Source organism: Camelus bactrianus, chromosome 6 (assembly GCF_048773025.1).
Source record: "Camelus bactrianus isolate YW-2024 breed Bactrian camel chromosome 6, ASM4877302v1, whole genome shotgun sequence".
NCBI classification, from domain to species: domain Eukaryota; kingdom Metazoa; phylum Chordata; class Mammalia; order Artiodactyla; family Camelidae; genus Camelus; species Camelus bactrianus.
The window spans coordinates 24231880-24255335 of NC_133544.1; the positions used below are offsets into that span (position 1 = coordinate 24231880).

At 51.0% G+C, this 23456-nt stretch overlaps 1 protein-coding gene across 1 annotated transcript in view; it reads right to left on the reverse strand.

Annotated features, from left to right (window-relative positions):
- Window positions 1–403: 403 nt before the first annotated feature.
- Window positions 404–23456, reverse strand: part of JDP2 (Jun dimerization protein 2) — a 37042-nt gene continuing 13989 nt past the window's right edge. Inside the window, exons 3-4 of the mRNA XM_074365218.1 lie at window positions 7660–7764; window positions 404–805 (exon numbers count right to left, since the gene is read on the reverse strand). Of these exons, the coding sequence (XP_074221319.1) occupies window positions 620–805; window positions 7660–7764 (291 nt within the window). The 3' untranslated portion in view covers window positions 404–619. The remainder of the gene's footprint in view (window positions 806–7659; window positions 7765–23456) is intronic.

Genomic DNA, 23456 nt, shown 5'->3' on the forward strand with positions numbered 1-23456 from the left:
ACATTCAGTGAGTATGTGCTTTGGAAGGGCGCCCGCGCCTCGTGCCCACAGCAAACTCCGGCAGGGCCAGCGAGGGTGTGCCCAGCTGTGGCTCCCGGGCAGGGCCACATGGGGCCCCGCATCACAGCCCTCTCCAGCCCCGCATCAGGGTCAAGGATCAGGGCTAGGGCAGGCAGATGGCAGTGTCACTCGGTTCCATCCTCAGCCACATTTTGGTTGCAACTCATGGACTTTCCTGGCTGCTCGGAGGTCCCTGGGGTAGGTGCCCTGGCAGAGAGGCCGGAGGAGTGCCCGAGGCTGCCTGGTTGGGCGTCTCTCCGGCCGGCCGGGGTGCCTCTGTCCTGCCTCTTCTGAGCTGGGCCCCAGCAGGACAGCCCCACCCTCGAGTCTACTTTGGTCTCAGCGCTTGGTCCTTCTGGATTTCGTCAGCCTGCTCTTCCCCTTGTGTGGCTGATCTGAATTTCACAAAAAAGCCCGGCCAATTACTGGCTGTGCTGAGCCTTGTTGTAAAGTTTTTCATGCACCAAGGAAGGGCCCTCTGGTGCCCTCTTCCTTCTCCCTCTGGCCATCTCCTCCTCCTCCTCCTCTTCCTCCTCTTCCTCCTCTTCCCAGCCCATGGTCACTTCTTCTCTAGCTGCTCGAGCAGCGGGTTGCCTTCTGACTCGGGCGTCTTGACGCTGTCGGTCCGAACGATACAGGTAGGGCGATGCCGGTTCAGCATTAGGATGAGCTGCTGTCGCTCCTGCTTGAGTTCCTCAATTTGGGTCTTTAGCTCTGCATTCATGAGTTCCAGCCGCTCAGATTCCTGTGTGCGAAAACAGAAACATGGCTTTAGTCCCTCACTGGGGACCAGCTTTGGGGAGAAGCTCTCCCTCTGGGTAGGCACAGGGCACTCCAGGCTGGCATTTGCCTGTTTTCTGTCTACCAGATTCCCACTGGAGGAAGCACAGAATCTGCGATTGATCCCCCCTGGGGTAACTGACTTTCTTCAGGCTGTGCCCATCACACCTGTGACACTGGCCCATGTCACTAGTGGGATGAACCCACGTTATATCCTGGGGCCAGCCTGGCTTATGTCCCATCTCTGTCCCCCCACGCAATCCACTCCAGCCACAGTGGCTTCCTTGCTCTTGTGCAAATATGCCAAACACCCTCCTGCCTCAGGGCTTTTGCACAAGAAACAAAGAGTGGGAGAAGAATGGAGGCCAAGTAGATCCAGAGCAAGAGGGTCCACGGAGGGGTTCGAGTTGGCCCACAATGGCAGTGCAATGGCAAAGTGCTTTATGTATGATAAATATGTGTTGGGGATGTACTGGCCTGTGGGATCCGCAAGCCCAGTGGTCCTATAATTCTTCCCAAAACATGAGCTCCCCGGTTATTAGTCTATAATTATTCAAACCACCTCTTCCTTATTCCCTGTTATCTAGAAGATTTGCCCATTGGGAGGCAATCAACAGTCATCCTTCTGGATCCAAAATTTGGTTTCATATAGACCTCAAATGAGATTCCCAGAAAACTTCCAGCTCAGTTGGAGAGACTCCAGGGAAAGGAGGGGATGTAGATTTGATTTGGGGCAAAGTGGGGGGTTTACATGTTCATGATGTGGACAGGTGAAGGGCATACCAATTTAAGGCTCAGGGGATCAAAACAGTAGAATATAGAAGTACCTGAATGATTTTTCTTGGACTCTGTCTGAGTTTGTCAGTTTGAGGGTTGGAATTTACTCAAGGGCCAGCAATGGTTTAGACCAGTGGTTCTCAAATGAGGAGCAGTTTCCTCCCCCAGGAGACCTTTGGCAATGTCTGGATATGTTTTTGGTTGTCGTAACTGAGGAGGGTGGGTGTTCCTGGCATCTAGCGGGTGGGGGTCAGGGATGCTGCTAAACATCCTTCAGTGCACAGGACGCCCCACAATGAGAACTGTCTAGTCCAAGACATCCATGGAGCGAGGCTGGGCAGCCTGCATGCCAGGCTGGGCAGACAGAGAATGAGTCGTGGTTCCAATGGGCACCACCTGGGGCCTCAGAGCTCCGCCTGCGGGCATGGCTGAGCAGCCTCCCTCCAGGGTCTCCTGGGCCCTGAGTGGGGGGCCCACACACGCCTCGGGGCTGCTGTCTTCCCCACACCAGCCAGTCTGACTGAGTTGTTCCTTGTGCTCATCTCTGAGGTGGCAGCATGAGCGCCTGGGGAACTCAGAACTGCTGAGATGTGTGGTCCTCGTGAATAGACGCTGAGGGAGAACAGACTCAAAAAAGGAAAAAATGCTCAGGGGGAAAATATTAAAAGCCAGTGATGGTGGTTTTAGGCTTAACAGGACGAGGCGCAACAGGAGGCCAGCCTGGTTCACTATTGTCAGAATTCCAAGGGAAGTGCATCTCTCAGGGTCGGTGAGACCCTGCGTGGAACTGTGAGTCCCAGGCAGTCAGGTGCTAATCTCGGCCACCTGCTCACTGGGTCCACAAGCCAGTGACCTTGGGAACATCTCTGACCATCTGGTTTCCCCCCAGCCAAGGTTTTAGCTCCAACTTCAAAGCCTCTGAGCCTCTGCCTTCAGGAGTTTCTGTTCAACCTATCCACCCACGAGTATCTGTTGAGGACCTGCTGTCTACAGTGAAGGCTCTGGGGAATCCAGAGCCCAGGAGCCCCTGTGGATTGTGTGCAATTCCTCTCTAAGGGGAGAGGCAGGGCAAAGCTGCTCATGTGCCCATCAGCCATCCAGGGTCTAGAAGACCTCCAGAGAGCGTGCTAAATGTCTGGGTCTGACCTTGGGTTTGAAAAATGGGTTGACTCTAGTTGAGTAGAGAAAGTCCATGGAGGGAGGGATGTGGATTTCGAGAAGGGAGCCCTGAGCCAACAAGGACACAGCCATGGGAAAGCTTAAGATGTTTTGAGGAGAGAAAAATCCTCCATTGTGAATATAGGTCACTTTAGGACACAGTGGGGTACAAAGCTGGGGAGGTGGGTTTAGAGCCAGACCGAGAAAAGCTGGCGGGGCTTGGAATCAGAGTCTAGTGCAAGTTTCTTAGCTCCTGAGCCTCAGTTATCTCATCTGTGAAAAGATGATGATCAGGGGGATTAAATGACTTCACATGGGAAAAGCACTCTGTAAACTGAAGGGTTAGCGAGGCTTAAGGAATTTTTACTTAAAGCCATGAGCAAGAGAATATGAAGAAGAGAAGGAGGATGAGAAGCAGAGGAGAAGGCCGTTTCCAAGAAAACTTGGCAGGTCTTGGAGACTGCCTGCATTTGCAGACTGGGAGGCCAGGAAGAGAGTTGCCTGTGAGCCTGGGGAAGGGTCCAAGGAAGGGGAGGGTGCTGTTCTGGAGAGCGGTGGGGAGGGGAGGGAAGGAGTTGGGTTGTACAGGGAGTGGAAGTTAGATCAGGCCCCTCAAGGGGCAGGGTCCGACATGCAGCATCCTGCAGCCCTGCACACAGATCCACGTCCTTGAAAAGTCTCACGTCAAACTCATCTTACGTGTGAACGTCTGTATTACACAAAAGGACCGAGTGGGTATGTGGCAACTTGGTTCCCTTGTGCATTTATCATAGGAACGGCATGACACTCTGCTGGTTTGAAAACGTATGAGTACATCGTAGGCTATCCTGAACTCTGACAGTCTGGCTGTCGGACAGTGACTAACTGCTTTTTTCATTTTAGTCCCTTCTGTTTTACAGGTGGGTGCTACATATTTATTTATTGTGCCAGTATAATTTGAGTTCAGAGGAATCTTTATTTAACCATGATTGTAGAAGTGGTTTGTGGTTTTAGAACAGCAATTACCTGATCTGTTTTCCTAATTAATTCAGGAACGTGGGCTAGGATCTTCGCACCTTAATTATGAAGTGAATGACCCTGATGGCATTTTTGTTTATCGTTTTGCCTCTGGTAGATATTTATTGCCCTAGAGAAAATGAAACCATTTGTTGTTTGAGAATAGAATTAATGCCAAGTGAAGGTTTTGTCTCCTCCACTCCGGTCAGCAAAAGGCAGTATAAAAAACACAGGGTGAAGGGCTGGGTGTCCTGGCTGTGTGCCCTTGGCCAAGTCACTCCCCTTCTCTGGCCCTTAGTTTCCCCCAAGCAAATATAACGGTTGGCCCAGGGGACTTTAAGCATTAAGATTTTCTGACTGTATTATTTTGAAAAGTCACCCTAATGCAGTTCAGATAGAGTTCCACTTCTCAACTATTTCTGTAAGGAAACAAAAAAAAAGCCTGGTGGGGTCTTCTGAGCCCAAAAGACCTGTCTGAATTAAAATCCTGACTCTGCCACTTGCCAGCTATGCTGCTGTGAACCAGATACCCAATCTCTGAGCCTGGGCAACCTGAACAGAGTGCTGGGCAGCAGAGGAAGCCCTGGGTACTGGCCCTGACTCAGCCACTGTGTGGCTTTGAGCAAACTTTAACCCCTCTGAGTCTCACAGTCCTCCCCAGTGGAATGGGGCGGCCTTGCCTCCTCCCAGAGTCACTGTGACCATCAAGGAGAGAGTGGCTACGAAGAGCAAGGAGCACCATGGGAGATGGTGGTACCGTACCCATTCCCAGGGAACCATGTGAGGCAGAGTTACAGAGGCCGGCGGTACAGCAGGGGGAAGCCCTGGGGCTGCTGCACCTGGATGCAGGCAAGAGAGGTACTGCGGCGGCTCTGGGGCTGCAGGTGTGGGTCTCACGCATTCAGAGGCCTGCCTCCTGCCTCCTTCAGGGCCTCGCTGGTCCAGGCAGGTGAACTCTGAGATGCTACAGAATCTCCCAGGCTGGATCTGAGTGTTCAGGGGTCAACGACAGGAGGGTAACTTTTTACATTATTCATATATGTGTACGTGTGTATGTGTATATGTGTGCATATGCATGCACACACGCGCGCGCGCGCACACACACACACACCCCCCCCATCCCTTTGTACCTCCGCCTTGTAAATATTTGACCTGTTAAAAGATAAATTACAAGAGGATCCCCCATGTCTTCAGGCACTGACAACACAGCCATCTGCATCCATGCTCTCAACCTCACACCCAACCTCTGCTTCCAAGGCCAGAGGGGAGGACCTGCCCAAACCTCCCTCCGAGACCCTGAGGCCATACAGCTGCCTTCTCCTCTCACTAGGACAACCCCACAGCCACGGAACGGGTCTTCTCCTCTTGGCGTCCCAATCTGTGCCCCACGCTGCTGCCACAGCAGCCTGTTTAGAGTGTATCTCTCTCGTCCAGAAACCCTCCCATGGCTCCCCATAGCTACATGCTCCATCCTCCTAATGGGGAGAGTGAAGGGAGGTGCTGTGAGGAATTAGGCCAGGACAACGGGCAGAAGCAGGACTGCCCCAGACAACGCAGCCAGCACCACCCGACCCACGAAGGATCTGGGGCCTGCCTGCGCCCCCATTTATCCTTAGACTCTAAGCTCTAGCCACAGACATTCTTTTCAATTCCTTCACCATTTTTCAATTCCTTCAATCAACACCTCTTGCCTCCGGCCTCTGCTATTGCTGTTCGTGGTAACCCTCCATTCCTGTCCTTCCCCACTTTGGCTCCTGCTCCGGTTTTATGTCTCAATCAGCAGTCTTTCCTCAGCCAAGACTAGGACAGGACCCCTCCGTCTGTTCAAACAGCCCGTTGGGCTTGCCCAACCCAACGCTCAGCATATATCCCATTCCCTCCTGCTGTCCCACTGCAGACATGGCCCGTGGGCCCACTGTGCGGCAAGCACTTTTTCCACACTACTGGCTGGACGGATGGGTCAGCAAATCAATGGAGGAATCCCAGCTCCAGCGCACGCTAGCGATATGACCCTGGGCGGGTAACCTGACCTCTCTGCGCTACAGGTCCAAGTCTAAAATGGGGATGATTGATGTCTAGCCCAGTGGAATGTGATAAGATTAGACCAGACACGTGAAATGCCTGCCACACAGTAGGTGCTCAGCCATTGTTACTGGGACGTGTGAAGCACCAGCCCTGTTCCCTGCACTAGTGTGTTACTGGTGTGCGCTCACTTGCCCCATCTCGCTTGCTGACTGGCTGACAAGCCTTGAAGGCAGGGATGTGATGTGATGTGAGACTTCTCTGTTTCCTGCTGTGCCTCGCCCAGCTCAGCAGGCACTCAGGGCTGAAAATGAGGTATGTGCCACTCCATCCATCTTAAAGGCATAATTGAGACCCATGTCTTAGAAATTTCTTGAAAACGTCCCACCCAGCCTTGGTCCACCATCTCTTCCAACAGGGCACCTGGCTCCAGGACTCTAACTCCTGCCTATGACAACTGGTTCCCGCCCTAGATGCTCAGAGCCAGTAGGTATACACACGCCCCCACGGTGTCAGCACCCATCACCTCAGATCTGCTCTCTGCTTGTTTTAAGCATGAGAAGAGACCCATAGATCCCCTGGCATCAGAGAAAACCCAGGCCAACCCAGCCTTGTCTCTCTGGCTCCCATAGGAGGGACCACAGCTGGGCCTGCCTGTGTGTGCACCCGGCACAGGGCCGTCACTCAGTACGTACTTAAAACTACTTGTCAGCAAATCAGTGAACGAGCAAAAGAGTGAACAAATGAATGAATGAACGAATGAACTCATGAATGAATGAATTAGAGCCAGCAGAGCGCAGTGTGGAGGACGAACACTTTGCAGTTAGCTTCAGGCCCAAATCTCAGTTCTAGCACTTAGTTGCTGAAGGACCTGAGCAACTTACTTAACCTCACCACGCCTTCCTTTAGTTTCCCCATCTGCAGAACGAGAAATCTGAAGGCACGTACCTCATACCATCATTACGCCAATAAAATGAGATCATATACTTCAGATACACACTGCACTTTGCACAGTGCCCAACTTTACAGATGTTAGCAACTTCTGTTAACTGTTGCACACGTTAGAACAGGAGCCTGCCCCATGATGTTATTATTATATAGCGTTACTACTGTTATTTAGAAATGAATAAGGGGTTGGGGGTGGGGAGGCTGGAGACCACTGGCTGGTCATGTTCCTTCACTGCCATCTACTGTTTTTAAGGAGCAGGGAAGGCCTCAGAGACCAGAAAAAGAATGAACACCTGTTTGGCACATTCCAAATGGAAGGGCAGGGGCGTGCCCCGAGGGACCCAAGGCAAGGCAGCCCTCCACTGGCCTCTGCATGCAGAGCTGACCGCTGGTCTCGAGGGCAGCAGCCAAGAGCTGGAGGGTCATCTTTGGGGGAACCGAGGCCAGGCAGATGGGAAGCAGGGCTGGAAGAGCCTCCTGCAAATGAGGGAGGAGCTTATCTCTGTCCTGTCACTGCATCCACTGCCCATGTGCATGGAATTGTCACCTACTTTTTTCGCACCCACCCCAGACAACTGTGGTAGCCCTCAGTGTACCAGCATGTGCAGTACCAGTCCTGGGCCATCTGGATCAATAAGCACCGAGGGTCTAACCTCAGTAAGAGGCTGGGAACTTGGCTCCTCCCACCTTCCAGGGATCTGGGTGGGCAGAAACAGCTGCAGGCTGCCCTGGTCATCTTGGTTCAGGGAGGGGCACTGGCTAGGCGACAGGGAGGAGCAGAGGGGTCGAGGTCACCTGGGCAGATGCCAGTGGGTACACATTGATTCTGCAGGCACTGGATGGTGTCTCTCAGTCCACAAGTACACAAGCCACTAGAGAACAAGGCTGGCGCCCCACCCTGGCTGCGGTCCCGCTCACCCGCTGTAGAAACTCCGTCCGCTCCTTCTTCTTGTTCCGGCATCGGGCCGCTGCGACTTTGTTCTTCTCTCGGCGCCTTTTCCTTCGCTCCTCTTCCTCATCTAGCTGTGAGGGCAAAGAGCCACTGATGAGACATGGAGGCCAGCCTGGAGGACAGCTTTTGTCCTGACACTCAGACAGACGGATGGACAGGCCCCTTCTTAACCCACTTCCTGCGTGAGCAAGCCCCACTGCCAGCCTGTTGGCCTTTCCCAGCTGGTCCAAGGATGCTCTTGGGGCAGGTGGGCATGCCTGGGAGGAGTCAGTGCCCCAGGAGGGCAGAGCTACCTGGGTTCTGCCAGAGTTCAGGAGGCCCGGAGCCTGGCGACCTCCTCACGCAGAGGTGATACCCAACGGGTGGTGGCGGTCTGTTCTCTCACCCAGCCCAAGCCCTCAGGGCACTATTTTCCAGGCCAGCAGCTCCCAGGCACTTCCTTTCAAAACACCTTGGGCATGAGTGTTGATTTCACCTCCTACCCCCACTCTTTCACCTCCCTGCGGTACCTCCCTCCTCCCTCTTACTCCTTCCAAACACTCTGATCTGTCTCCTGGTAATGGAACAGTCTCCTCAGCCCCCTCACCCGGGTTTAATCCTTCTCTCTGCCTCTGCATGTTCTTTCCCCAGAATACCCACTTGCATCCCAGGATCCCAGGGCTCCCTAAAGTGCCCTGCGCAGGACACAGGCAGAGGGGTCTCGGGAGTCACCAGGCCAGCTTTTCCCCCAGACTCACTAGGAGATTCACCACGCGTGAAACAGGGCCCATCGAATGGGAAGGAGGAAACTCAATGCCCATCAACAGGGACTTTCCAAGTTGCAGTTATTATTGTTTCATTAATAATAATAACAACCAGCGCTGTTGCTTATTGCCCACTTTGCTCAATGCTTTAAACACAGGTCATGTGATTCTCACAATCAACGTCGGATGAGGAAGGTATTATTACTGCCCCATTTTACAGATGGTGAGACTAAGGCTCAACAGCTCAGTTTGCCCAAGGCCCTACAGCTAGGAAACGGTAGAGGCAGGATTCCAACTCAGATTTCTCTGTCTTCAACCTTCCTGCTCTTGCCCACTGGCCCACACAGCCCCAGCCCATCAGGGTCACTTTGATGGAATGCCTCTCATTGTCCACTACCCACCAGAAGAATCTGGAGGACACACGGAGCCAGCGGGCTGGGGACAGCCTATAGTCCGAGGCCACTGGAGAAGTCATTGGATTGCCCTGGGCGTGCCAACTCTCTCACTTCTGGAGCCAGTGGGGGTGCTTCTGGCAGCCTGAGGCCTGGAACGAGGTCTCAGCCCAAAGGGCTTCATGCCAGGAAAATCAACAGCCTCTCTCCCTGCACTCCCGGCATGCTCTGGGAGCTCAGGACCGAGGGCCTGGGCCGGGGACCAGCACCCACGGCCCTCGGCACGGGCCCTGGCAGGGCAGCCCTCTCTCCTTCTCCACCTCGGAGCTTCTCCCACCAAGCCTGGGAGGCTGGCTGGAGAGGCGCCCTGTCAACACCGCCACACCCAAGCACCTCCCAGCCCCTTGGCCTCCTTTGAAACAGAACCAGAAGTGACAGCTCCTCTGGCTGACCCGCATCTAGGGAAACAGAAACCCGGACAAAGTTGATTCCACCCAACCTCTACCTCACCCCCAACAAGGCCGAGGTAACCGTGACAACAGGCAGAGGAAAGGAGCTAGAGGAAGTGGCTGGCAATGCAATCTCCCCTCGGCCAAGAGGGTTTGCCCACAAACTGCCAAGGTGATGTGTGCAACCTGGTCCCTGCTGGGTTCGCAGGGCCTCGAGCCCCTCACCCCGGAGCAACCCCAGGCTCTGGCAGAGCCGCCGTTTCCTAGGAGACACAACCTCTGTCTTCCAAGACCCAGCTCCCCACCCCAGCCCTGTGCAGAGCCTCAGCCTACATAAAGTTGGGGGACAGCGGAAGCTGCTGTCACAGCAGATGCAAAGAGGCTCAGCGCTGGAAATTTAAGAGATCAACTGGGCCAGGGTGACATCCAGACAGGGGGCTGCCACCCTCCCTCTGCAGCCACATCAATCCCCTCCTGCCATCACTCTCGATTCCCACATCTCACCCTTCTCCCAGCCAGCCTGGCCCTCCTGAAATAAGCTTCCTTTCCCACTTGTAAACTCTTACAATCTTCAAGAGCAAATGCCACCTCCTCCAGGAAGGCTCCTTTGACTCCCCGGAGAGAATGAATTGCTTTTTGCTTTTTGCACTTCACAGGCTTGGGTTCTATCATTATAAAAGTGATTTATTGCCTACGCTTGGTCCACATAACCTCTTCTCCAGTGCTTGTAAGGAGGCTTGTCTTCCAAGAATGGCCTTTTCTCTGTCTTCAGGAGCCCAGCAAAAATTAGGGGGTGGGGGCTGCTTTCTGCAGAAGCACTTCGGCCAAAGATAGAGTCAAGACTCAAGGCGCAGGCCACTAATGGCTGTGGCAGGTCTGCACGAATCCCAAGCAGGCCCTGAAAAAACCCAGGCTGTGCACCTAAGCCAAAAGCCCTCCCGTAATACAGCACTACCAGATTCCAAGTCCATCTCTGGGCTTTTCCTGCAACCACGTCCCACCTTGGCTAACATCTCCCAATAAGGCAAGAAATGGCCCCAAAGCCCCATCACACACTTTCCCCTCTGAAGCTGTGCTGCATCTCCCCTAAATCCTCCTGCTATTGAAGAGCCTCCCAGAGGACACACAGAAAACAGACGCTGAGGTCCTGCAGGAAATAAGGTAGGGGTTGGAAAGTGCCCTTGGCCTTCTCCAGCCTCACGGGCTAACCCGGGCTCCTTTCGCCGGGACCCGCATGTCTGCGCTCCCAGACTGAAGCTGTCTGGAGACTGCCTCCAACTCTCCCCTAGGCCTCCTTTCATCCCCAAAGTCGAGGCTGCTGCCTTCTCCTTGATGTTCCCCCATTCCTCTAAAGCATCTGGTCCTGAGTGGGTGAGAGACCATTTTTCACCACACACGGCTCAGACATCAAAAACCGGAACCCAGAATGGGAGACGATGATTTTTTTCTGTAGATACAGCTGGAAGATCCAGACTGAGGAGGAGGCAGCTTGAGCCTCAATGCCTGTAAAAACCATGAGATGGGGGCAGGGGGTGCAGCAGGCAGATCATTCCTTGTTCTCAAACTGGGTTCTGGCTCTGTTTTTCCCCAGTTCCCCGGAAGGCCCCGGGACAAAGCTGTCTGTGTTCTGGCAGTGAGGGGGGCCCCTGCACCACATGTTACATCACAGGACAGACTTGGGGATCCACAGCCCACAGAGCCCTCATGTTCAGCAGTGCCTCCTCAGAGAGCCTGTTCCCAAGGCCCCACTGAAGCCAAAGCAATCCCATCCCCTGGCCACAGCCGACTGGACAATGTGTGAGTGGCAGGCCCAAGCGGGGCCATATACACTGCCTGGAAATTTGAAACTGGACTGCTGCGCTGGGAGGCCATGCAGGCCAGGCAACCAGTTTCAGCCATGAGGCCAGAGAAGCAGAGAGAGCAAGCTGCTGACATGTAGGGATGAGCAGAGACCAGAGACCATGTAGCAAGAGGGAGGGGGTCTCAGCTCCAGGAGGGGGTTGGACAAAGAGAGGGAACAGGTGACAGACAGGAAAAAATGCAGGGCCTGGACAGGGTGCAGCCAACGAGGTGCCCAGGGCACACATTTAGGGAGGTGCTCACTCTGGGCCTCGTGCCAGGGTAGGGTCAGCACCCGAGGGTGGGTGCCTCCTTAAATGTTGTGCCCTAGGCTTCTTGCTTGCCTCACTCTGTCCAGGCCCCAAGAGAGTGGGGGGGCTCCGGACAGAGAAAGGTAAAGACAGAGACAGGGAAACACAGCGACAGAGGTGGCTGGAGAGAGACAGAGGAACAAGGCAGAGCCACAGAGACAGAAACACAGGGACATGGCCAGAGGCCGATGGTACAGACAGACCGAGGGACAGACAGAAAGCATACACCAAAAAAGAAAATATCTGGGTCCTACTGGAGGGGCCTGACTCTGCTTTGTCTCCTTGGGGGCCACGATGGGCACCCCTGAATCTATCCTGAAAATTCCTCCTTTGGCCTGGAGGCAGTTTGAGAAGGTTTCTGCCTCTTGCCACTGAAAGATGCCTGGGACACCAGGGTCCCAGCCTTGTGAAGTCAGGTGACGCCAGGTGGTGCAGAAGGTGGTCCCAGGAATCCAGGGGAGAAAACCTACCCAAGGAACCATTGGGAAAGCAGCAGAGCGTGGAGGCGGAAGGGCCCTTAAGCAAACCGAGGTTGGTCACCTCAGTAGGTATCAAATCCCTGCGACTAGGAGTCCCAGGGAGTTAAATGGTCTCAGTAAACAATCTAGTCCTGTTATCCTCCCCACTTTCCCAGATGAGGAAACTAATGATATTGAGGCTGCCCAGAAGGTCCGTGACAGCTTCAAATCCAGGTCTTTTGGCTCCAGGGCCCGAGAGCCTCCTGCTCTTTGAAGGGTGGGTGGTCTGGGTAACAAGTTCCACCCCCCGACCCCCTTTCAGTCCCACCCTGGTGATGGGACTGTGAAGCAGCAGCAGAAGCATCTGACTCTGAGGGCAATGACCATTTCATTTTTTTCTCCTACCTGGGTGATTTTAAGTAAAAAATATTTGTTGCACAATTTAACACCAAATGCGTATCACGAAAGCAGCATGGTTTAAAGGAGGAGGCCTCACCCTCACCCTGGTCATGTTTCTCAGGCCCCGTTTGCCAGACACGTGGCTTTCCCTCGGTGGCAACCATAACCGAGATGTGATTTTGAATTCTGACATTTCATAAGCATTTCCAAACATGCACCTCGGGGGACCCACAAAGAGACAGGATGAGAAAGGGCAATGACACTTTTAACCCCAGGCACTGCAAATACAGAAACTCTCACATCGACAAAGCAACAGCGACATGAGCAATAAAGCAGGTGACAAGCAGGAATGGAGGGGGTGGGACAAAAAACAAAACAGATCCACCCCCTCAGCACGAAGCAGAGTCGCGAAGATCTGAAAGGTTCATCTCAGACTAAGCATGGTGGCACAGGCTTATCTGAGGCTCAAGGCATCAGGGTTGTCAGCATGAGCTTTGGGGCCTAAGAGGCCTGGGTCCCCCCAGCAGCTCTACTGTGTGCTCCTGGGCAAGTTACTCAGCCTCTCTGAGTCTCCACCCCTCACTGCTAGCACAAGGCCCTATTGCAGAGGGTTGTAATGGGGATGGATGGAGTCTCCGCCCAGAGCTGGGGACACAGGAAGGGTTCTGAAAATGCCAGCTTCCCAGGTGAGGCAGGGAGGTTAAGGCTCTGCTGCCAGGGGGGCACACCCCGCCTCCCGCACAGGCAGAATCTGGCATAAGAGGAGGGGGTGGGGCGGGTGCAGGTGGGGGTGCTTCAGGGCTCCCAAGCTGTCAGTGGGCAGACCTGGAGTAACTGCCCTGTTGCCTCCAAATCAAGTCCTGGCCAGGCCCCCTGAGGGCCCTCCCCACTGCATGGCGGAGCCACATTTCAACACCAGGGACCCACGAGCACCCTGGGAAGTAAACACCCAGATACCAAACATACCAGACATTCTCCCACATAAACAGGGCAGCTCTGAGCCAGGGGCTGTTGTTCCTCCCCACTACTCTGCCCCCACCACCCTACCCCTCAAGCATCAGCAAAGTAGGCCAGGCAGGGGCCCAGGGTCCCCTCTGCCTCCTCCCACCCCTTCAGGGAGGAATGAGGCAACCCCAGGGGCCCTCATCCAACACCTTGGCTGACCCTCTGCTGCCCGCAGGGGCCAGGCACCCCCTCCCAGCACTTCCCCTCGGGGCTGAGCTGTTGGAGACTCCGCCTTCCTCTCCCTCCCACCTTCTCTACCCAGGCCCTCTCACTCCAAATGGCCAAGGTCTGGACCTCAGCTATGAAATATTGGACAGTTTCAGTGAACAGTGGGCAGGGCTCTAAGAGAAAATTCAAGACAAATGGTCAGTCGAAGGGCTGGAGTTGCAAACTCAAGTCACCCCCAGGGGCCAAGCAAATAACTCTTAGTAGGGGAGGAGGGAAGGATGGGGTTGCAGCCCCCAGAGGGGACACCTCAACTAGCCCCAGGGCAGGGTGGGCTCAGTAGGGCCAAATCTTCCAAGTTTTCAAGACTAGCTGAAAATAAGAGTTTGGAGGTGAAATCTCCCCATTTTTAATGTTGGCAACAAATGCCATTTTGAAAAGAACTCTGTGTAAGCCAAACAAAACACATCTGTGGGCTGCCCCGGCCGTGGGCTGCTAATTTATGGCCCTGGCAGGCAACAGACCCGGCGGGGTTGGTCACCAAACACCCGGTTCCAGTCACGGCGCTGCCCTGCTCTGTGACCTGGGGCCAATCGGCCCATCTCCCAGTCCTGCGGTTCTCCTTTAATAAACCCGATGGCTCCCACTTCCCCTAACCCTCAATCACCTCTGCAGGTGGGTGCTGGGGGCTCCTTTTACAGGTGAGGAAGCAAAATGAAGTGTCTGCCCGAGGCCACCAAGCTGGGAAAAGATGACGACTCGACTCCCGTACATCATGCTGCCTTCCAAACGCTGGGCTGGACCAAGATCGCCCCAAATCCCCATCCAGCTCTGACTTCCCTGGGTTTTTGTTCATCCAACCCTCAGGGTCAGTGTTGGCTGTACTGAGGGGAAAGGGCGGGTGATGTGGGAAGGACATCTCCCTGCTTTTAACAAGTTTCAGAAATAGTCACTTCGCAGCCTCTAAGAGCCAGAAAGGAGTCTCTTGGGAACACCGAGGCCCACCCCTAAATTTCCAGATGAGAAAACTGAAGCCCAGGGAAGAAAACGCTTGCTCCAAGGCTCACACTTGCGGGCAGGGCCTGGGTCCTCACAGATAAGTCCAAAGGAGACTGCTGGGTTAGTCCCCGGGCCTCCCGGCTCCACCTGACTGTGCATCGCCCCCTCTTTCTGGAATCCTCTCTGCCCTGGATGCTCAACATGACCTTGTCTGGCCTACTTCTCTGACCTCTCCTCTTCTGTCTCTTGCCCAGGACCCTCTATACGCACCACCTACAGATTATCGTTTTCACCGACTCGTGTGGTTTCAACTACCACCTACACTCTAATGCCAACCAAATCTTCATTTTCAGACCGAAACTTCCAGCTGCCCTCTGGAAGTTCCTTCCAGATGTCCTGCAGCCCCTCAAAGTCTTTATCCTCAATTGGTGACTTCCTCTCTCATCTCCACCCCAGTGGGCACCACCTCCCACCCATGCACTGCAGGGAGACACTCAGGCCGCACCCTCCACCTGACCCGCTCCTTTTCTCCAATTTTGACCAGACAAGTCATCCAATTCTACATTCTAAATCTTCCTCGGATTTGCTCCCTGCTCTCCATTCCCACTACCACTTTCCAGGCTGTCCTCTTCTCTCCGTCTCTGTCTCTTTCTGTCTCTGTCTGTCTCTCTCTCCTACACCACCTCCCTCCCGACCCTGTGTGACCATCCTCCATCCCAGACACTGGAGGGAATTTTCTAAGATGCAAATCTGATGCAGTCATTGGCCTTCAGGGGTTTCCTCACCATCCTTAGGATAAAGCCCAAGCTCCTTAATGTATCCAGCAAGGCTCCCTGTGACTTGTCCCCACCTGCTCTGGTCTCACCTCTCATCTATCTCTACCCTTCACACCATGGTCCTGCAACACTGAGCCTCTATTAGCCCTCACACTTCCCTGGCCTCATGCCTTTGTCTCTGCTGTCCCCCTTGGCTTGCTCTCATGCTGTACATTCATCTCAAGCATCACCTCGTACAGAAGTCCTCCCTGTTCTCATCCCCTCCAAGCTGGGGAGGTGTCCCTCTGCTCTGGGCTCCCATAGAACTTTGACTTGATTCTGGCCCCAGCCGTGCTCAGTCTCTGCCTCCACTTAACTGAGAGTTCCATGAGGGCAAAGTCCACGTCTTGTTGACTTTTTGTGTGCCCGGCACCTTGCAGAGTTTAGGGCTATCAGCAGGACTCAATAAATGTTTGTTAAAGGGAGGCCTGACCCACAGAGCTGGTGACCTGGACAAGAACCCAGGACTCCTGACTCCCCATCCAGTGCCCTTTCCAGCTGCCCCCAGTGCCAGCTGTGATCCAACACATCCACCTATGAACAAACCCACACACTGGATGCCGTGTTCACTTAAAGCACCAGCCCAGCCAACTACCAGGTGAAGGCTCTGAACAAGAGCTGGCAGAGGCCATGGCTCCACCTGCCAAGACGATTCACTCCGCTCTCCTGGCTGGGCGCACATGCAGCAGGAGAAGCGATGGCTCAGTGCACTTGGCATATGCAGGGAACGGTGGAGAGCAGCCTGGCTGTAAACCAAGCTCCATCCTGAGGTTCTGGACCTAAGAAGACCTAGAGATCCTTGTTCCCTGCTGCTTCCACAGGCCTGGGAACTCAAGTTCAGGAAAGAGGAGTGAGTCCACCCAGGTCTCTGAGTCAGACAGCGGTGAGACCAACCAGACCACACTGCCTTCTGGAAGGAAGCAGGGAGCCCCTTCTTTATGAGCTAAAAGCCCACCTCCACTTTCACTGTTGAGCATCAGAGCTACAGGGGATCCGTCCAAACCAACTTCCCTGACTCATCACATCTCAGCAAGAGGAAGCGTCTCCTTGACCTTGGCTCCCCTATTCCTTCCCACCAAACCATTCTCAGTAGAAATCTTCTCCTGGGTTAAGAGAGCCCATAAAATAATAGGCCTCTGAAGCCTGGGGCTGGTTTACATGTACAGAGTACGAAAGGGCCATTCTCTCAGAAAGTGGTGGAGAACAGCAGTTCCCACTGCTCAGAAAAGGCATCACTGTGTTTGGAACAAAGCCTGAAAAAGCCCGCTGGGCAGGGTGGCCCCCACCTGTGGACGGCCCTGCCGAGGGAAGAGCAAACACTGTTACTGCAGAAGTGAGGGCGAGGCCAGGAGATAGAGCAAAAATCACCTTGGTTTGGGCAGAAACCTAACATTGAAGAGAAAATGGACAATACTTGCCGGGAAATCCTTTTGCGGACAAGAGCTATTTGAAGAATGACGGCTCTTTTTTGTGTGTGGAAATATGTCTATTTCAGGCCCGTTTCATATGTATGGTTTAGGGAGGTTTGGTTTCCCACTAGACAGTCAATCAATTTTCTTTGCCCAATTGACATTTGCTTCAAAAGATGAGAAAAGAAGAGAAAGAGTGGTCCCCACAAGAGTCTCCCCACCCCCAAAAGACTGGTAGGAAACAGAATATATCTGGCAGGGAAAAATGCATTTTCTTCTCCAAAAGAGTAAATCACACACTTGAAACTGGATATTTAACAGCAGCAATAACAAGCAGTGTGCTATGCCTGATGGGGGGTCAGGGAGGGGTTGGACAGAGACAAGGGCTCCTGCAAAATGACTGTCTACAATTAGATGAAAATGCAGTTGTTGCAAAGAATATTCATGAACAAGGCTATTCTGCAAGTCCCAAGTTGGCCAAAGTAGAAGAACATTTCAAGTGCCATCCTCCTGTTAAAGCCTTGGAAGTCATTTGTCTTTCATCCTCAAGGTGAAAAACAAGGTCCTTGGCTTAATTATTCCCCACCAACGCAGTTCCGTTTAATCTGTATGCAGGATGTGCAGCTAAAATACGGATTTCAGCCAATTTCTTTCAGGCACAAGGCACAGATAACAGACAAATCACCAAGCAGAACGACGACCTCTACTTCGTTCTGCCAGCTAATAAAAATCCTGCCCAGATGACATGGTCAAAGGAACTCACAACCAGGGATGCCTGGCCTGGAGGATGGAAAGGTGATTTCACCATGAGTGATTTACGTAATGAAATAGATGCTGTCAAAGTTCAGAGAGGAGGGAAGGAGGGGCTTCGCAGCACCCAGACAGATGAGGGGGTGCGGAGAGCTCCCCCTGCTCCAGTTTTCAGACCAGAGCTGCTGAACTCCAGGCCAGATACAGCAAATGAGGGCTCCTTTGGCATCAGAACAGTTTATCTGATTTCTCACTTCAAAAACAATAAAGGAGCCGGCCTTTTGACAAGCTCAGCAGCTTAATTAATTGGGAAGTCCCTTAGGGTGTGAATGCTGGCAGCGGGAGCATCTCAAGACCTGGAAGTAAGTGGTTTGGAAATACTAAAGTGTTTGCTGACTCAGAGAGCAACCCTGCCTTACACAGATTCAGGTACCACACACATTAATGAATATCTGTTGGTGTGCAGGTCTCTCCAGGAAACTTGAGATAGGTTTGGAGAAAAAAGTGGCTTTAGACACTTGTAGCCATTCTGAGACAGCATCACTGCCAGCCAGAGCTGGAAGGGACGTTTACGTCTTCTAAACATTCAGAGAGCATCAGAACCCACTGGGGGGCTTATTACATCACAGATTTGGGAGCTCCACCCTCCAGAGAGTTCGCTTCAGTAGGTTTAGGGTGAGACCCCAGGGTCTGTGTTTCCCAGATACTGGCGCCCCTGGCCTGCACACCTGACTTTTGAGTAGCGCTGATGTAAACCAGTGGATTTCAGATCAGTTTCAGCTGTAAAAGTCTCTAGTTCAAATAATTCCACAACACAATAAATAGATTCAAGAGGCTCAAATTGTATCATATACTTACTATCGTCATTCAATGAGAACATTAAGGTGTGTTGTGGTGGATGCAAAACCTTTAACTCAGAGGTTATGGGGGACAGTCACGGGTTTCTGACAGCTTCAGGATCCAAATGATTCCTCTTACGTTCTCCTTGCACACACAGATCAGCAGTTGTTACAAATGGTGTACATGTGCATGCATGCGTGTACATATATCCACATACACACATATATGTAAATAATGTTCGTTCAGCTTGCCTTGCACTCTCAGAATGCTCATCAGTTAAAGAGAAATAGCTGAAAGGGCTTTGCTCTGAAGTCTATGCAAAATAGATTAACCTGGCACCAGAAGTCACCTTGGCAGTGCTCTCCAAGGTGTTCGATTTGATAACTAATAGGTATGAGCATGTGTGTGGTTTTTGCTTTTTTGAAAAAACAGATTAGATAAAATTATGCTTTAAAAATGGGACCTTGGCTAGTTACTTAATCTCTCTGAGCTGCAGCTCCCTAACAACTAATGGTACTAAAAACACGAACCTCACAAAGTTTTTTTGAACAGATCAAAGGAGATAATCTCCAGAAAAGCAATATGCAAACCATAAAGAGCTCTGCTCATGTGATCCTTCCATCTTAAACGCAAATGACCTCACTCCTTCAAAGACCTGGGGCCGGTTTACCCTGCACCACAGAGTTCAACCAATGGCCACAGATTAGAACCACCTGCCGGCCCCACCCAGACCAACTGAACCAGAATCTCTGGGTGGCACGTCAGTCAGTATTTTTTAAACATTCTCCAGGGGACTCTAATAAGTAGCCAGGATTACTCCATATTTCTGCCCGAGTTCCATACAAAACTCTGCCAGACTGCTCCCACTGCTTCTGGATGGCCACTAGTAACAAAAGAGAAAGAGGAGAAAGTAGCCCTAACCAGATTTTGGCATTTTCACTGCTGTTGGCTGAAAAGGGGGGTTTAATCACCATAGCTACTAATTCTGAGCACCGATAAATGCTGGGTGATTTACATACATTATCCCTTTGAATCCTCCCTGTACCTGGGTGAGGTAGATATCATTCTTCCCCATTTTTACAGCAGCTTTATTAAGATAAAATTTACAGATACCATATAATTCATCCACTTAAAGTGTACAATTCAACAGCCGTTCTTTATTTAAAAGTTGTTCATCTATCACCTACAATCACTATCACCACAATCAATTTTAGAGCATTTTCATCACCCCCAAAAGAAACCCCATACCCTTTAGCCATCACCCCCAAATTCTCCCATCTCCCCCAGCCCTAGGCACCAGGGAATTGGTTCTCTTTTCTGTCTCGATGGCTTTGCCTGCTCTGGACATCTCATATCAATGGAATCATACAATATGTGGTCTTTTGTGACTGGCTTCTTTCACTTAACATAATGTTTTTAAGGTTGATCCAGGCTGTAGCATATAGCAGTACTTTAGTCCTTTTTATGGCCAAATAATATGCCACCGTATTCCAAAAAATATTCTATCATATTTTATTTATCCATTTATCAAATAACAGACATTTGGGATGTTTCCACTTTTGAGATATTACGAACATGCCTGTACAAGTTTCTGTGTGGACATATGTTTTCATTTCTCTTGATCATATACCTAGGAGTGGAACTGCTGGGTCATATGGTAACACTATGTTTAGCCTTTTGGGGAAATATCAGACTGTTTTCTAAAGTGTCTGCACCATTTTACATTCCCACCAGCGGTGTATGAGGATTACAACTTCTCCATACCCTTACTTGTTACTATCTGTTCTTTTTATGATAGTTATCCTAGTGGGAGTGAAGTGATATCTCATTGTAGTTTTGATTTACGTGTCTTTGATGGCAAATGGTGTTGAGCATCTTTTCGTGTACTTATTAGCCATTCATATATCTCCTTTGGAGAAATGTGCGTTGAGATATTTCACTCATTTTTAAATTGGGCTATTTGTCTTTTTATTAGAGTTGTAATAGTTCTTTATATATTCTAGATACAAGTCCTTTATCAGATATAGAATTTGCAAAAATTCTCATTCTGTGGATTGTCTTTTCACACTTTGTTCTTTGAAGCACAAAAGTTGTTCATTTAATGATGCCCAGTTTATCTGTTTTTTTGTTGCTTGTGTTTCTGGTATCATTATCTAATCCAAGGTCACAAAGATTTGTGGCTGTTTTCTTCTAAGAGTTTTGTGATTTTTAGCTCTTCATTTAGGTCTTCGATCCATTTTGAGCTAATTTTTGTACATGTTGTAACATAGGGGTCTAGCTACCATCCTCCCATTTTTACAAGGGAGGAAGTTGACACTCAAATGTTTAATAACCTCTCCAGAGCCAAACTGTTCCAATGCAATGGTCCTGCTTGGTGACACAGCTTCCAAAGAGCCAAGGTTTCTTATTGGTGGGGGGTGGAAGGAGGGGGAAGGAGAAGGGCCATGGAGGCAAACTGTGGAGGAGCTTGTCACCCAGAACATGCATATGCACTGTGCTTAGTTAAGGGGGATCCTGCAGCCAAAACACAGGGCACAGTCAATGAGCCCCATGTGGGGCAGGATGGCAGACTTGTGGGGTCAGTAAATCGAGAGGAAGCCCACTGAACTTAATCCAAGTATCTCTGCAGCCTGCTAGATTCTGCCCAAATGTCCTTCTAGGTCTCAGAGCTCCAACCTCAGGTGAGGTCGTCTGGTGTCTTTTGGGCACAAGAGGGGAAAGAGACTTGGCTGGCCCCAGAGTCCTTCAATCAGAGGAGGACTCATGAGAGGACTCAGTTTCCCAGCGCTGAGTCCACACTGCCACGGATCTGGGGACACTAAAGGAAGATGACCTTCATTGACAGGCGGTCCATTTCACAGAGCTGCTCACAAAACTGAGGGTTCCTGGGAATCTAGCAATGATCTTAACAACACAGGAAACAACATAAAGGGCCCCACAGGGCTGCTTAGGGGAACCCAGGGGGTTGAGGGTCTCTCATTTACAGTTTGTGAAGGTAACTAAAACTCTGGCTGCATCTAAACCATATAAACATCCAGAACCTTGACTGCAGTCAAGGTTACTTTTGTACACCGTGCCTTTCTTCATCTTCATAATGAAATTCCATGAATTTGATTTTCCTCCTTATACAGATGAGAAAATTGCACCCAAAAAAGACCAGCTGATTTGTCCCAGCTTGTACAGGAAGTAGGTGATGGGGCCAGATTTTTTTCTCTCTCTCTATTTTTTTAATTCTTTAGAGCCAGGTTTTGAATCCAGAAGCTTGAACCCAAGCCCAGAAGCAGCCTGTCTGGTTAGGAAGCCAGGACAATGCCCTGCTCCCATGACACCCGGACACCTCAAAATACCTGAGTATTCACCACTCACCACCTCCAAAGGCAAAATCCCTCAAGCAAATGACAGTCCAAGGAACAGTTTTTGAATCAATTATTAAAACTAACTTGCCTGATCGACACATTTGAAAAATAATCACCATTATATCTTACATTTGTTGTGTATCTTACATTTGTTGTGTATCTTATTAAGTGCCAGGCATCATGTGAAGCCCTTCTTTGCCTGCATTCGTTCATTTTTATTTACCACAACAACACTAGGAGGTAGGTGCTATTACCCCCGTCTTAAGATAGAGATCTAAGAAGGCAGCACAGGACTCCTTGAACTTTTTAGAAGTGTCTGATTTCTACTAAGAATATACAGATCCAGCCATGTCCCCAACACCATCTCTCCAAGGGACCCAGTGCTAGAACAACAACGGGTGTGACCAACCCATGATGTTAAATAAGAGGTTCAGAACCCTTGTGAATGCCTGGGGTATGGTATCAAATAAGACTCAATACTACAGGGGCCAAAGTTAAACACATGCAGCGCTGCATTTGGCTATCACTCATTCTTCCTCAAATTAAACTATTAAAGGGGAAAAAAAAAAAAGCTAACAGCCTTCGAAAATGTGCTAACAAAGTGATGGAACTAAAGTGGAAATTCAGGATTTCAAAGATGAGTTGCGAGATTCTATTCCAAGAAGAGACAGATTGGATCTCTCTGCCAAACAAGTATGAGACAGAAAAAGCATCTGAGTCAGAGGGAAGAAGGCCAATGCTATTCCAAAGAGCCACAAATTAAAAAGCAATTATGCAAGGCTTGCTAAAAAATGTCAGTGGGCTGCCTTTTTGTTTTAAATCACTAAAAACACAAGCTTGCTTACGCCAACATTTACCCAGCACATCAGCTGGTTTGGGGCAACTTTTTGTGCTCAGGCTAAACATGGATGAACATTTTGGTCTTTCTGGTGAGCAAAGTCTGAGAGTGAGCACACCTTCAAAGGCCACCCGAGATAACAGTCCATGGATTCAAAGGCCCACTTCTTCCACAGGTGAAAACCTTCTAAATGTTCTCTAGGGCCCCCTGGAGAAGTTGGGAAGTGACCAGTGTGAAATCCCCAAACAGCTGCTCCAAAGATGACGCGAGGACAAGGATCCAGTCACCACGTGCTGGAAAGGCGGTCCGCGATGGAACGCACACACTGGTTCCTCAAGGGGAAACCCTCAGGATGCGCCCCGACAGGAGGAAAGAGCCCGAGGACAGGTATAAACAGACAGTCAGGTTTCCAAATGGGCCTACAGATCCCATGGACTCCACCCTCAGAGATTCTGAGTCCATCGGCCCAAGGTGGGGTCTGGAAATCTGTATTCATAAGAAGTTTTCAAGTGGCTTTGATGATCAACCAAGTTTGGGAATGGTTGGTCTGATTTTCATGGTGTCCTCTTGTCTTCTATCTGAGGTTACTTATGTTCAGAAATAGAAAAACAAATGGACAGATGCTTGGAGATAAGAACTGGGAGACATCAAAATCAAGGGACAGAAAATTTAAGTGACTTGCTGAGTTGACATAGCTAATTAATGTTCCAACCAACAAGTCTGTGTTAAACATACAGCCTATAGGTAAGGCTGTGTCCACTGTCTGGAAGAAGTAAAAAGGAATGGGAGTTGCAGGCCCCATCCTCGGGATATAAACACAAGATGCAAACTCAAAAGCAGGCTGGTGACACAGAGAGCATGAAATGGGCTGGGGAGAAGGCATCAGGGAGCAGTGAGGACTGTGGAGAACTGAGGATCGCACGCCAATTCAGTGAGTGTCTGCTGCTCAGTTCTGGCTTTGCGGTGCATATAAGGGTGTGGGCCTAGAGTAGCCA